Source organism: Falco naumanni, chromosome 8, assembly GCF_017639655.2.
Source record: "Falco naumanni isolate bFalNau1 chromosome 8, bFalNau1.pat, whole genome shotgun sequence".
NCBI classification, from domain to species: domain Eukaryota; kingdom Metazoa; phylum Chordata; class Aves; order Falconiformes; family Falconidae; genus Falco; species Falco naumanni.
This window is the reverse complement of record NC_054061.1, coordinates 46,789,784-46,804,202: the sequence shown is the minus strand read 5'-3', so window position 1 is coordinate 46,804,202 and position 14,419 is coordinate 46,789,784. Positions and strand designations below refer to the sequence as shown.

The following is a 14,419-nucleotide window of genomic DNA, read 5'->3' as shown; positions in this document are numbered from 1 at the left end:
GTGCTGGTCAAGCAAATGAGACCTCCATAACATCTGGAATTGGCATGACACATTTCTGATAGCAGCAGACACCAAAATCCAGCAAGGACACAACCAGGAGTCTGCACTGACCAAAATTAGTCCCATCCACAACTACACAGAGGCATCTTAGGAGTGGAGCGGTCCTATTTTCACCAGGACTTTCTCAATTGTTTGAACTCCATCAGCCAAGGAAAGCACCTTCTACTTTCCAGCTAGCATTTAGCTCAATGTGAGCATCTCCATATGAAGCTATTAATTTGTGGAACAAAAAGATTAGGAGAAGCAAACCACCGTGGGTGACTTATACATTGTTCAGACTCTAGCATCTATTCACTTGTAGTTATGAGTGCTTTTATGATTTTGTTTTGGTTGAGTCCCCTAGTGGGACATATTCAGAGAATGTATGTTAAGCCATGGAGCAGCTGCTCCTGACATTCTTTCTGTTAGAGATCTAATTTATGTCTTAATTTTGGGAAACTTCAGAAGTTCCAGTTGCCTGCTTTTGTCACTGAAAATAGCCTCTGAGAGCTTGGGATTTTTGAGCTTGAAAAGCTAGGAAAGAAAATAATCATCCACACTGTCCTGCTACATGAAATAAGACCATAGGTCTTCCCAGCCTGATTCTGCCTCTGGTGCAGCAGTTGTGCATCAGTCATGGGAGATCTTCTAGAAAACACAGAACCCAAGAGTAAAATCCTCACAGACTGCACTTGTGCAGCCTTGTCCTACTAGAGGGCCACTCAGACCAACAGCAAACCCTCTTTACTTGCCCTTGGATAAGGCAGGTTGGTTTGCTTGCTCAACTCCCTTGCTAGAGAAGTTATTGGGTTTGGGTTGGTTTTGGTTTTTTCCAACCTTAACTGGTTTTATGGCTGGTTGTGTTTCAACTTTTCATTTTTGAACTGTGCACAGCATGTCAGGAGCAATCAGTACCTGTGTCCTTTCAGCCTCAGTGTCCTTTATAGGATTGCAGCTTCCCAGAGGTAAAGCGCAGCTTACAGACATTGGTCCTCAGTGCTCGGCTCAGTCTGCTCTGTAGCGCTAGTCACGCTAGCAATGTCATTTCAAAAAGCAAAATGGTTTCTTGTATTTATGAGTTACAAAGTACGTCCTTTGCCTAGGATTTTAATAGCTATTTTCAACCTGGTAGCAGAGCCCTTTTCCTTGTGGTTTTAAGTTTAGATATCACCTAGAATGCGGTGCAGCCTGAACTACAAACCAGCTCTGTGGCAAACATGCCATATAGAAAGTATGCTCTTCAGTCGAGGAAGTAAGGAATGCTTTTTCCCATTTAAATTTTGTTTTACTAATTAAGTTATCAAAGCCACACACAAGGAATGAGGGGTGGTTAAATTTTCAGAAACTATTCAGTTTAGCTTCCAGAGCTTAGTCTCTGCTTGTCCTCTCTCTTCAATATTGAAAACTCTTGTCTAATTAGCTTGTCTCCCTATCTTAAATGCAGTCTGAATAGCTCAAGTGGATTTACACAAACTTTGTAACAGATCAGTATCTTTTGCAAAACCACTTCCACAGCATTTGAGTACATTTTCTAGATGAGACATTCAAAGTGGGTTAATGCATGTGGCTACCCTAGTGAGGGTTTTTAATCCTCTGAAGTTATAAAGCTTGCTCTGTGTTACCATACAAGATTTGCATTAACTAGCTCTTCAGCATTCCAATTGTTGTATTTACCAGTGCTTGCACTGCCTTACAGAAACCTTGCCAAAAGAGAAAACCATGGTTTTCAATGCTGTTCCAAAGCAATTGCTAAAATTTGGTTACAAGGTGGCTGATGGCCTCTGCAGCTCTGAGAAGAGGAATCCACACCCACTTGCACATTTTTAGACTGCATGGGAGTTAATGCCTGTGCATAGGTAGCTGTGGAAGTCCATGAAGTAAATTACTCCTGTAGTTCATTCAACTGGTAGAAGAACTGCCAAAGCCACAGAAGCTAGGTTAAAATCTTTACTCATGAATGGTGCTTTAAATACCAGGAGGTAAAAGGCAAGTCTAATTGCTCTGGATTAAGATACTTCAGTTTTCACACGGGATTTCTCCATAACTGTGGCGTTGCTAGTCTTAGAGACCATTGGAGAGTGTTTTTCTCTCAAAGTACTGTATATCGTAGTTTGGAGTGAATATTAAGAAACACCCCACAACAAATTCTCTTCCAGTTTTCCCAGAAGTTGCAGTACTGTGTAAGAGCAGGTTTAAAGGAGATACCTGGGTTCTCAGCTACCAACCACTTTGATAGCAGGAACGGTCACTAAGCAGTCAAGAGTTGATGTTCAATGTGCACACGTAAAATTTTAAGACTGAAATGCAGGACAAGGTTAACTTTCCTCTCATGGCAAAGAGCTATTTGCTAGAAGGCCAAGCCCCCCTTACACATTGATACTTACGTCCTGTATCAAGAAGCAGGCAGTACAAATTCAGCTCTATTTTGCAAGCAAGCTGACAAGAGTGGTCCCCGGCAGTAGGAATGAGTAAGCAGTAGTGGTTCATGAGCCACACCGTGGAGGGAGAGCAGCCAGTCCAAGGTACACAGCTGTTTTCTGTTCTGTTTTTAAGAGAGAAGGAAATGGCAGCCAAAAACCTCATGACCATTGCATAACCAGTTCAAGCCATTAAGTATTTTGACACTGAGGAGTACAGTCAAAAGAATACATTTCATAGTAAGAAAACAAAACGGTTCCAACTAAGTCAAACAGCTTGAGCTGGCTCCCAGTTGTGCCAAGGACTTCCTGAGTGCATGAGGACTGGTTTTGCCACCAGCACACTCATGGAGTTGTTGGTGCTTTTGGAAAAGTGTCAAGTATAACTGACAAAGCAGAACAGAGTGGTGCCATTTAATGTGTTCAAAGAAATACTAGTGACATTGAGCCCCTGGCTACACACAGGAACTCTCCCTGGAAAAGCGCCACGTTGCCAGGGGTTTGGGCATACCACAATATTTCTTTACTGCTGTAGTATATTGTGTGTACGTGTACCATAGGACGATACGGAGGCAGAAGGACCAAGGCATGCCAGCCACAGGCTCATACCACGTCCTTCTGCTACAGGAACCACCCCAGCCAGTACATCAAAGTTCAGAAACAACATTAACGTACTGGAAGAGGAAACATACACTTACTTAGCAAATTCATTTCTTAAAAAGCAAGACAAACTGAGGATTAAAACAGGGAAATCATAGGAAGGGGAAAAAATGTAAATCCAAAATCTGAAGGTGAACAAGAAATAAAAGCAGAGGTAGGACACATAAGAAGTAATGACAGCCAGGAGCCACTTTGACACAAAATAAGAACTGACAGTAAAAGCACATCACTTGTGTGCTGCAGAGCTCCAAGACGTTTTTGTCACCAGTCTGAATGAATTTTGGCTGTCAGGCAAACTTAAAACCTTAAAACATAAAACTTACAAAGGCATTTAGAAAAATCAGAGAGAGACTTTTTAAAGTATTTTATTTTTTTTATCCAGATACAGTATTTGTCCAAGGTCACTTTAGAGTAAGTGGCATACAGGCTAGTAAAACTGAAGTGCCCATACAGTTGTTTCAGGTTAAATATGCATGGTATATTCTACAACACAAAAACTGCATTTAGAGTTTTTTCTTTCTCCACAATGATTTGGCAGTTTTAAAAAGCTAACACACATTTCCATTCTCAGAAATCAATTAATTGAATAACAAAGCCCAAAACTGAAATGCAATCCACCTCAACCACCAAACAACACACTTATCTCAGTAAGGACCTCTTAGCAGATCGGGCTGCAACAGTTGTAGAGCTGTCTTTATCGTGACCCTCAAAGTACTGCTGCTCTATTCGCCGACAAAAGGCTGTGAGATTACTGTAGTTTTTCACTTTTTCAGAAAGTTCATCAGTGGTTAGTTGAGTAGTAAGGATTGTGAACAGATGTCCAAATACCAGAGCATCTAATTCAGTCGGTCTGTAAAAACAAACAGAAAAAAGAACAGGTATTTTGGAAGACAAGTTCTAATCAAGAAAAATCCTGCTGTTCTGAATAACTTTTAGGGAGCCACACAACTGAAGAACAGGGAAGAAACCAGGCAACACTGAATTTGCCAAATGCATGAAAACTGTGTATACAGTATATACGCACATTGCTAGTTCTCAGTATCGCATCTTTCTTTGCTTTTGGTACCGTGGAAATAACACTTCCCAGATCAGCCAGAGGTATTGATCCAGTATCAAACCATACTCTACCTCTTAGTTCTGTAACAAGGGCAAGTGTTTGTCATGTCTTTTGGGTCTGGTTTGGTTTTTTTTATATATATATATATATACACATACATACATACATCTGCAGAAGAGTAAGACCCTCAGCTATTATCTCACACAAAATTAAGAGGAAGGGGGGGAAAAAAAGCATAAAACAATGTTTTATCTAGGTTATACTATGTTTAAGAATGATTTGAGAAGATGCAATTCAAACTTTTCTTCTATAATGCGTATTTCTATATCCACTCAATTTACATTACCCACCCAACTCGGAAAAGATTAAGGGGCAAAAACACATGCAGAAAAGTAACCAAGACCGTATGCTGCCTTTTGAAGACATCTCCCTGTCCAGATGTAGTTAACTGAAGCCCAGACCTGAGCATTTCTAGTCTTCTCTACGCACAGGAGACAAGAAGAAGCTAATGTGATGTCATTTAAATCTGTAACGTTTTTAAAATACTAGTAAGAAAAAAAACAAAGGGGGAAAAAAAAGCATTTTGCAATTGGAATAAATTGGTGAGAGCAGAAGACATCCCATGAAGGCCAGTTTGTTCCTTTTTTCTCCCCTGGGAATGTGAATTCTAGTTTTCACTTCGCAACTGACACTTTGCTGACACAAGGCCAGCTTCCTCCCCAGTCCTCACAACTCACAGGCACCCTCACGCTAACTCAGTTCATTCAGAACTGCCCCTGGTGTTAAGAAGGGCAAGACAAGCTGTCCAGCTCAGGATGGTATGACATACATTCACTCCCCTGTACCTATTAAAGGATGTTACCCAAGAAATTAGAGTAAAGCTCTAAATGTATAATTTTTAATAAGAAACGCACAGTATAAAGGTGTACATTTGTACCCTACATAGGTTGTGGTAGACACTGTAGAGAAGACAAGCAGGATTAAAACTGAATCATAAATGCCAGAAACGTATATAAACTTTCCTTTTAAAACCTTTAATTACTTATTTCTGAAATTTCATGTTTATATTCCAGTCACACATTTGTATGTCTGCAACTAATCATGCAGCATTAAAATAAGTCAGGAGTTTTCCATATATCTGTATCTCACATTCCTGGATGTAGTATTTCAGTAAAGAGTAACTTACTGCTTATTGAAGAAATACGGTTGTGTTCCTAATCTCTGGGAGAGAGCCTGACAACACTGATCTACATCTTCAAGCACCTATCAAAACACACAAGAGATAAAAGATCGGTATTGTCAGGAGAAATACCAACACTGCAAAAAATAACCTTCGTCTATTTGCACTGACAGTGGGAACACGGTACATACAATGCTGGAACATCAGAAGCTGTTACAGTCAGTCATCAAACCTACACAGGAGGCAGGTAGCTAAGAGTTATTTAATCTAACATTTGATGTAAGGCAATTCTGATTAAGTGCTTCCCATAACATTGATAACTCAGCTTAATGAAAAGTAGTAATTTACACCTCAAAACTACTTTGCTTTTGGGGTTTTTTTTTACATCTCTGACAATGGAAGCCACAATCCTGCAAAGTGTGCCCCACACCATACAGAAAGTGGGGGCCATTACTTAAAACCTATTTTCAGGACTACTGCCTAAACTAACATCACCAGAAATGTAGACTCATGGTAAAACATCCTTCCTCCCACGCCATCGGGTTGCACATAATGTAAGATTTATTGCTGATGAAGGCAAATATCTGACTCTAGATAATGTTTTAAGTACAGAATATATATTTTTACTACATCTGTTTCAAGAAAGTGCTACTCTTCAAAGCCTTTAAAAATAAAGAAAAAATAAAACAGGCTAAAAAAGCTTCACTTTTCATACTGACCTGTTCAAGTGTCTTTCCAGCCCATCCAATGGCTTTCATCTTTCGCCTTACCTCCCACTGCTTCTGATATGACAAAATGCGGTTGAGAGGCCACGGGTAAGGAGAGCCATACCTCGGGTGAGTAATCTTTGTTGAGAAACAGAAAGGTACTGTGTTATCATATAAGAAAATACAGATACCTCTATGCATAAAATAGCTAATGTTCAAATACTTCTATCAGAAAGGGAGATGTAAAAGAGAAAGGGAGTTGTATGACATGCTGTAATTATTTGTGCAGAATTTATAGTTTGCAGCATAACCATTTAAAACTATTACTTCAGAAACACATACAAAACCCGCATCTGTTCTGCAGTCAGCTAACTCCAGTAATGACACAACTTCCCTAAAATGTATATGCAAGCGAAATTAAAGTGAAAAGACCATATCATTAACGGTATAAACCTCAATGTTTCATTTATGAGTAGGGACTTGCAATTGTGAGCGAAAGTGTTTTCTCATTAAATTTTAATTAAGATAAATGCTGCAGAACCACTCACCTCCTCTACTGTAACATCATCACACCACTGGAGATAGAGCTAGGAACAGAAAGAACACTTACTAAAACTTCCTAATAAAGCAGAATACAGAGACAATAATTTCTCACTAGTAGAATTTTCTTTTCTATATTAAATTTCCATTTCATTCCTTCTGTTAAACCTCTGAATGTACAAAAGAAATTAGAACTGGAAGGCAAAAGCTCAGCTGCTAGTCCTTACTTCACCAGCACCAGGACCAAGCTGAGACCAAAAGCCCACTCCCGCTGCACACGCTCCGTGGACAGGTTACCAGCCCTCAGCTGCTCAGCCACCTGCAGCTCACCAGCATTTCCAACACAGTTCCCATGCTGGGATGGCATCTCGTTAACTGGCGACAGACACAAACCGCAGAGGACCCCAGCCTCCCACTAGGCACGCGAGCACACACACTGTAGAAGGTGATCGCAGGATGCCTGGCCAGCTGTGGGTTGGGGTAGGACCCCAGGAACCACTGGCATTTTCCAGTTGGTTACATCTACAGATACATGACACATTTCCGTTTGGGGAATCATACAGGCAGCTTGTGTCTAGAGGAACATTTCAGCAAGCAATCTATAGAGCACAGAGAACTCATTCCTGCTTCCTTTCACCACAAAAGTCGCTGACCTCACCTAAGAATAAGCAGCATTTCCAATACAGAGAAACATCCTCAAGCTTTCTTGCCTATAGTCACTTATGTAAGTGTGTGGAGTTACTACAGTTTGCTGTACCTCTGCTGTCAAGAGCATATTATTGACTAATTCCATGTAGGCTTTCATCTCAGCTTTTTGGACTTCATCCAACCCATCACTGAGAGAATGGCCCTAAACGGGGGAGGGGGAGAAAAAAGAAAAAGACAAACGTGTAAGAAATAGTATCGGAATATTCAGCAATGCTTGACCCAAGGACCTCTAAAGTCAATGAGCTTTGGCTCAGACCCTGATCTCTTACATAGCTCAGTAACAAATTACACAGGCTATTTTTACATACAGTATCCTTTAGAATTAAAAATAAAAATTGTAACGTTAACGTAGCTAACCTACAAGAAATATAGACTATTACCAGTTATAGATGAATACAGTTTGAGCACACAGCCCCAGGTTAGTGTACCTCTGTGGCAAGAAGTAAACACAAATTTACATCTGTGATACAGCTTTATCAACTGCTCAGTGAAAAGACAGTGTTGGTTAAAATACAGGGGATGGGTGGGTGGGTGGGGGAGGCAAAGGCAAATCTGAACAGTACCTGACACTTCACAATTTAAACCAGTCAGTTCTGGGTTTAAGAGCTCTGAGATCCTGAGACAGGGCATGTAGAAAAACGTTCTCAGAAACTAGCACTGCTATGCAGCTATTCTGCATAGAATTTGCTTCCAGAATTTGAGTAGATGACAAAGAAAAACGTCTCCACCTCAACAAACTTCTATGCCAGGGTATCTTTTCTTTAGAACAGCACTACATTTCTACACTATTTTAACAAATGAAGTAACATTCCAGAAGAGCACACCAATTCAGCACAATGCTAGGCAGGACTAACATGCTATTCACCAATTTCTGAAAACAATGTACTATTACCTTGGCTTTTACAAACTGGACTATGGGTCCAAGTTCAGATACTACTTGATTTCCCACATGAATAAAGGGAACTTTGCCTGTAAAATGAGAAATGTATTTTAGTAAGAGCTTTTTATACCTGTAAAACATAATTTACAATTTTCAAAGCAATTAAATATTGCATCAGTGGGTTTATGGGTTGGTTTGTTGGTGTTTTTTTTTCAAATGAGCACAGGTAGAGCTCTAATGCATAGCTCACCTGGTGAATGTCTGTAATAACAAACATCTTCCTCCTCCTAAACCTTTTCTACATACAATACTTGCAATTGTGTATGTCAAAGTTACTGAGTGAGATCTATTGACTTGTATTTTAATAATGGATTTTGGTTTGCCAGAAAGACTTAATTCAAGGTATCTCTGAAGTACAGCTGGGAAATCCCAGGAAAGCAGACAGAGCCCTTGGCTAGTTTTACGATGCGTGTTCCCATCCTCCCTCCTATCCCACTGTCAGGGAAAGGGCTGCTGAAATGATGGGAGATGTGGCACTATGCCCAGGAAAGCAAGCAGGGGGAAGTGCAAATGCACACTCAGCAAGGCAAGGTCTTGACTCTCCCTCCTCTGGTCCTTTAGATTTCCAATGACTGGGCCAGCCGGCTCCTGTTGGCTGCCCCAGTCTTTACTCTCTAGTTGTGAGCCGGCATTTTCAAGCTCCCGTGGTCCTGGGGTCAGGAAGAGGTTCTCAGTATGAGACTCAGCTTTTCCATCTGGAGGGCCAGGCAGAGGAAGGAGCTTCTTCACCATCATGGAAGCAAAAATGGGTAACACTAGGAAGGCTCAACATTCAGTCTATGAAGCTGAGCCCTGATAGCCCAGTGTGAAGCAGGGCTAAAAACAGACAGTCTTTCTCTGGTTGGTAACTTTTCTTACACACAGAACCAAGCCAAAGCTTTAAGGCAGGCAGGGGTACAAGAGGAAGCCCTGTCACACACAGCGTGCCATGGAGTACGACAGAAGTTGCCATATGCCCCTTTTCCCAGCTCTCAGCGTGTGAAGCTGAGGACTCCTGCTCCAATCCACCCTAACCAGGTTGCTTGCTCTGCAAATCTTCATCCAAGTGCAACTGATAAACACCAAACTTAAAAATCATTTAGCATTATTTACATGATTGAAATAATCCACAAACCAGAGATAAATGCTGGATGTTTTGTATTACAGAAAATGTCCTCAAGCCCAAAGGCAGTAAAAGAGCCTGCCCAGTGCAGTGGGGCACTGCACCCTTTTACCTTCCCACCTCTCACTGTGGGCAAACTCTGCTCTCAATAGACAGCACAAAGAGCAAGATCGGTACCTGCCTGACTCCAAATATGTAATTAGCAATACATTCACTCTTTTCAATGAAACACAAAATACCTACTGTTTGGCCTAGCTCAAACACTCACTTCTCACTGGCTCAGCGGCCTAAGGGTAATAAATGAAGTGCACCACACCAAGAAAGGCTTCATCTGCATCCGCACACTGCAGGTTGCAGAAGGAAACAGAGTCTTCTCTGTGCTGCAGAATTCAGTGGTTTCACTCAGACTGTACTTCACATACCAAGACAATTCTTTGGTATCATGCTTCTGACTCCCTCAGAATGGGTTTCATCATTATGACAACTATGAGATAAATAACCTTCCCCAAAAAAGATGAGATGCAGATCTTTGTCTGCTGCTGCGAGACAGAGGGTGGTGGGGAGGGAGAAGGGAATAAATGACACCCTTGTTTGAATTATCATTAAAGAACCAATATAAAGACAGAAAATGTGGCAAGTGAATAAAAATAGTAAGGACTCCAGGTGTAAGGGCAAAAATAATACATGTATTTCTACCTGCGTTTAAATTGAAGCAGTATCGTTTTCCCTCTCATGCTCCTTGTTTTCAGAAGAAGGAAGTGTTCAAACCCAATTACAACGTCAGATGCCAGAAAGTGTGGACATGGGGTGCAAGTGGCAGAGAAATGAAAACATGCAACTGTCACCAGTCCTACTCCTGCGCACACAAGACGCTCCTCTGTGCATGAATTCAGCATTTCAAAGCTACTTTATTTACCAACAAATAATATATCTCTCTCCATATTTTGCTGATTTTTTGCTACTGCCAGGCAACTGGTTTTTTTTAAATAGCTTAACTCCACTGCTTTTGACAAAAATATCAGTAATAGCAGAGCAGAACCCATGCAGCTGACAGACATATACTGACAAGCACTTCCACGTGGCAGTCACCAGAGCCAGGTAATCAGTAAAGCAGCACCTCCTCACAAAACAAAAATCTGGGACAGTCTGCAAGGATTGCCAGACGTCTGTGCCCTGCATTCAGCAACTCTCTCTGGGTTTTAGTTAACCTTCTGAAGCTGGCCTCTGGATGTTTTTAGGCAACCAGTCATCCCCAGCAAAAGGCAGGCTGTGTACCCTTCTAATGCTTTATTTATTGTTGGTGAGTTTGGATGTTCTGCCAGACTCATGGATCAGAGGAAGATTTAAATCCTCTATCACCCTTAACAGTGACAATGCACCCTTCAGTCTTCTCCTGTATCAACATCCTGGCATCATATCCCAGACAGGGTAACAAAAGATAATCTTTCTCCAGCGTCATCTCACCCCAGCAATGGGAAAATACAACAGCATTCACTGGAACATTCCCTGGATACAGAATAAAGCCACTTTTGGAAACATACATCTTTCTATTTCAGGACACAACCACTCTCAGGCATTTGAGAAAAGGTTTCCACCAGGCATCTAAACTGTTTGAATGCTTTGTATGGGTACCGCATTCACAGGCACAGTTACACATCGTGCCACTGTTACTTTGCATTTGTTTTAACTGTTTGCAGACGAGAAACTGCACTGAAGAGGAAGGGGGAAGGCAACCCGCGCACGGTTGCACCGACCGACTGTTATCAGCAAGACAAGGCGTAGTTGCCATGGTATCAAAATGGAGGTATAACGTAGTAATCTTAATGAAGGCCACACTTACCAGATGGGGACATGTACTCAGCATTTGCCCTGCAAACCACCCGGACTGGCAGATTGCACATTTGCAAAAAGGCCTGGAAACAAAGAATCACATTTTAAAAGCATTAATAGACCAGTGACAAACAAATGTATTATTCTCAATGCATTTGACTATGTTTTAGCAGTTCCTAGTATCGCTTATGAAGTATAGTTCCTTGCATACTGCTTTTAGGAAGAAAGAAGGGTAGGTAAAAGAAAAACAAGGGGGGGTTTAACTTCCTTAGACAACTGTTTTATCATCCAGTCACTGACTGGAATTCTATCTATTTTTCCTGTTTTTTCAACATAAGCAGAGAGAAGCAGTATCTGACAGACACAATTAGTGCTGTGGCTGTACAAAATTAGGTGACATTTTGCCCCTCCAGAAAATCATAGTACTTGCTTCTTCTGGCTAAAGCCGGCTAACCAAGTTCATGCGGTGTAACATGGCAAACACCTACAGTACCTTCCTACATTATATTTACAATAGCTGCCAGAAGTTTTGCTCTACGATACTGTCAGAGCACAAGCCTGCTTTGGGAGGAAGTATTTATGATGTTTAATTTATGTGAATCATGGAGAGCGTAAGTGATCGATTTACTGCTTCTATCTGTAACCTTAGATTCAAAGCATTCTCAGTAGGACACCAATTTTGCCAACACCTACCATCACCACAAAATCCTTAGTGTGCTTCTGTTGAAATACCAAAATATCAGAAAAAATACTTGTAATTTGGACAGAACATGGCCAGTAAAGCACCTCTTAATCTCCGGAGTCTCTCACCACTCAGCTAAGTCCTACCATTCTTTTTGTCTTTGCAATTAGACAGGTCACAATTCCAGATTCCAAAATTATACTTATTTATCCACAGTGGCTTGAGGTCAAAAAAACATACACCAAGACTGTTACCACCATGAAGAAAAATGCTGCCGTAACATGGCACTTTCTACATGAGCTTCCTCCTACCTCTTCAAATTGCAGGACCTGGCAGTAAACTGCACTCTCACAGCTTTAGATGCTGAGACCATAATCATAGACATCAAAGTAACCTAAACCTTAACCTTGAGATTACCCACATCTGCACTAAATGAGACCGTAAGACATGAACTGATACCGGCATCAGTCCTGTTCCTAACTTGGTGGTTTATGCAGTATCCATCAAGGAAAAAAACAAAACAAGCCAAACAGCCCCCGCTCTCCTCTCTCCTGTGCTCTTCCAAGTCCTTTATTCCCAAACCTAACCCAATCCAGGGAAAAAAAGCCAAAAGCTTTGGTCCTTTTCCAACCAAATTCAACAACTGCACAGTCCATTACAACATTTGGCTCCTGCAGGTTTAAATGACTTAAATTCAAATCCCAATTTAAAGCAAGAAACTATGGTCACAAGCTGCTACACACGACACTGATTATGGCTGACAAGAGGCTGCCTCAGAACCATGGAGGCTCTGCAAAATCCACCAGAAACCTGGTTTCTAACATCTTTTGATGTCCTCAGCGTAACTCTTTAACTTAATGCACTACTCCAAAGCCAATTACTATACATGCACATGCAGACAGAGACACAGAGAGTACTAGTCATCATCAACATAAGCCAAATACTGCAGCTCCTGCCCTATTTAGCAATAAATTGGTATCTAGAGTGTTTAATCCCAGCTGGAACCTCCACTGCTGCTTAAGGATGCAACTATCAACCAAAGATGATACAAGGTACTGGCCACATTTGACACCACCCCACTTTCTAACTCTGTGTACCCATTAGTCAACAAAAAACTGAGGCTTTTGCTGTCTTAGCATCTCAAACTCCATGCAAACAGTAAGAATACCCAAAGGACTAATTCTTAAACAAGAATTTAAGGCGTTGGTCTGCCTCAGCCCAGGGTCTCTTCCTTTGCCTCCTGGCTCTGCAGGACCTAGTAAAGTCCAGGCTGTTCCAGCTACCGTTAAATGCATCATGTCTTCTGCCCAAACGGTGGCTTCATATGCAACTTCTTTGGAAACAGTGAAGAATACAGAGACTTTGGTTTCTATTAAATACATGCTCCTATGCCGCTGCTGGGCACAATCTAACACACCAAAAACATACACTCTAACTCAACTGGTACACAGACTTTGTTCTTCTGAAATTTCTACCAGTAGCTAACATCATCTCAACGGTACTGTGCTGCAGTGGAGCTGATGGCATCAAACAACAGCTCCAAAGAATTTCCTCTTTGGGTGGGAGGAGCAGAGTGAACTTCTACCATACTACTGTCCTGGTTTCAGCTGGCAGGAGAGGTAATTTTCTTCTTAGAAGCTGGTGCAGTGCTGTGTATGGATTTGGTGTGAGAACAGTGTTGACAACACACTGATGTTTTCCGTTGTTACTAGGTAATGTTTATACCAAGTCAAGGACCTTTCAGTTTCTTAGGGAAATTGAACTGGGAGGGGACACAGCCAGGACAGCTGACTTGAACTCGCCAAAGGGATATTCCTACCATGGGACGTCATGCTCAGTATATAAACTGGGGAGGGTTGGCTGGGGCCTGCGGATCCCTGCTCAGGGACTGGCTGGGCATCGGTCAGCAGGTGATGAGCAGCTGTATTGTGCATCGCTTGTTTTCTTTTCTCCCTTCCCTCTGGATTAATTTTTCTCCCTTCTCCCTCCTTTTCATTATAATTGTTGTTATTATTATTATTGCTCTTAACTTTGTTTTATTTCAATTATTAAATTGTTCTTATCTCAACCCTCGAGTTTTACATTCTTTTCTGATTCTCCTCCCCATCCCTCCGAGGGGTGGGGGTAAGTGAGCAGCTGGGTAGTACTTAGTTACCGGCTGGGGTTAAACCAGGACAACTACTTAGTCCATAGTTGTTGAAATTCATCTCAAAAATATGTTAAGTTTCATTTGGTCTAGGCTTCCTAAATGAATTTGTTTTGCAGTAAGGCACTAAAATAACTCTGCAATTCTGCATTAAGCTAGAAATTACTTTTATAACTGCCATGTACTATTCTCACTGCAAGTTTAGAAGAAAGAAGTCTGAACAACACTGGAGTTAGGGCAACACATGAATAACTGAAAAGCTTTTAAGTATTGAGACATATTTAAGCAAAAGGAGGTGAATCAGAGAACTATTTTTACTTTTTCATATCAGCATGTCAAAAATGAGACACACTGGCACAGAACGCTTCAGTTACATGAGTTGCTTCGGCAAATTACTGCCTACTGTACATC

At 41.3% G+C, this 14,419-nt stretch overlaps 1 protein-coding gene across 1 annotated transcript in view; it reads right to left on the bottom strand.

The window, feature by feature from the left end:
* Positions 1-3,465: 3,465 nt before the first annotated feature.
* MTX2 (metaxin 2) overlaps positions 3,466-14,419 on the bottom strand; it is a 35,361-nt gene continuing 24,407 nt past the window's right edge. The window contains exons 4-10 of the mRNA XM_040603778.1: positions 11,191-11,263; positions 8,201-8,277; positions 7,358-7,450; positions 6,609-6,647; positions 6,073-6,198; positions 5,360-5,436; positions 3,466-3,966 (exon numbers count right to left, since the gene is read on the bottom strand). Of these exons, the coding sequence (XP_040459712.1) occupies positions 3,756-3,966; positions 5,360-5,436; positions 6,073-6,198; positions 6,609-6,647; positions 7,358-7,450; positions 8,201-8,277; positions 11,191-11,263 (696 nt within the window). The 3' untranslated portion in view covers positions 3,466-3,755. The remainder of the gene's footprint in view (positions 3,967-5,359; positions 5,437-6,072; positions 6,199-6,608; positions 6,648-7,357; positions 7,451-8,200; positions 8,278-11,190; positions 11,264-14,419) is intronic.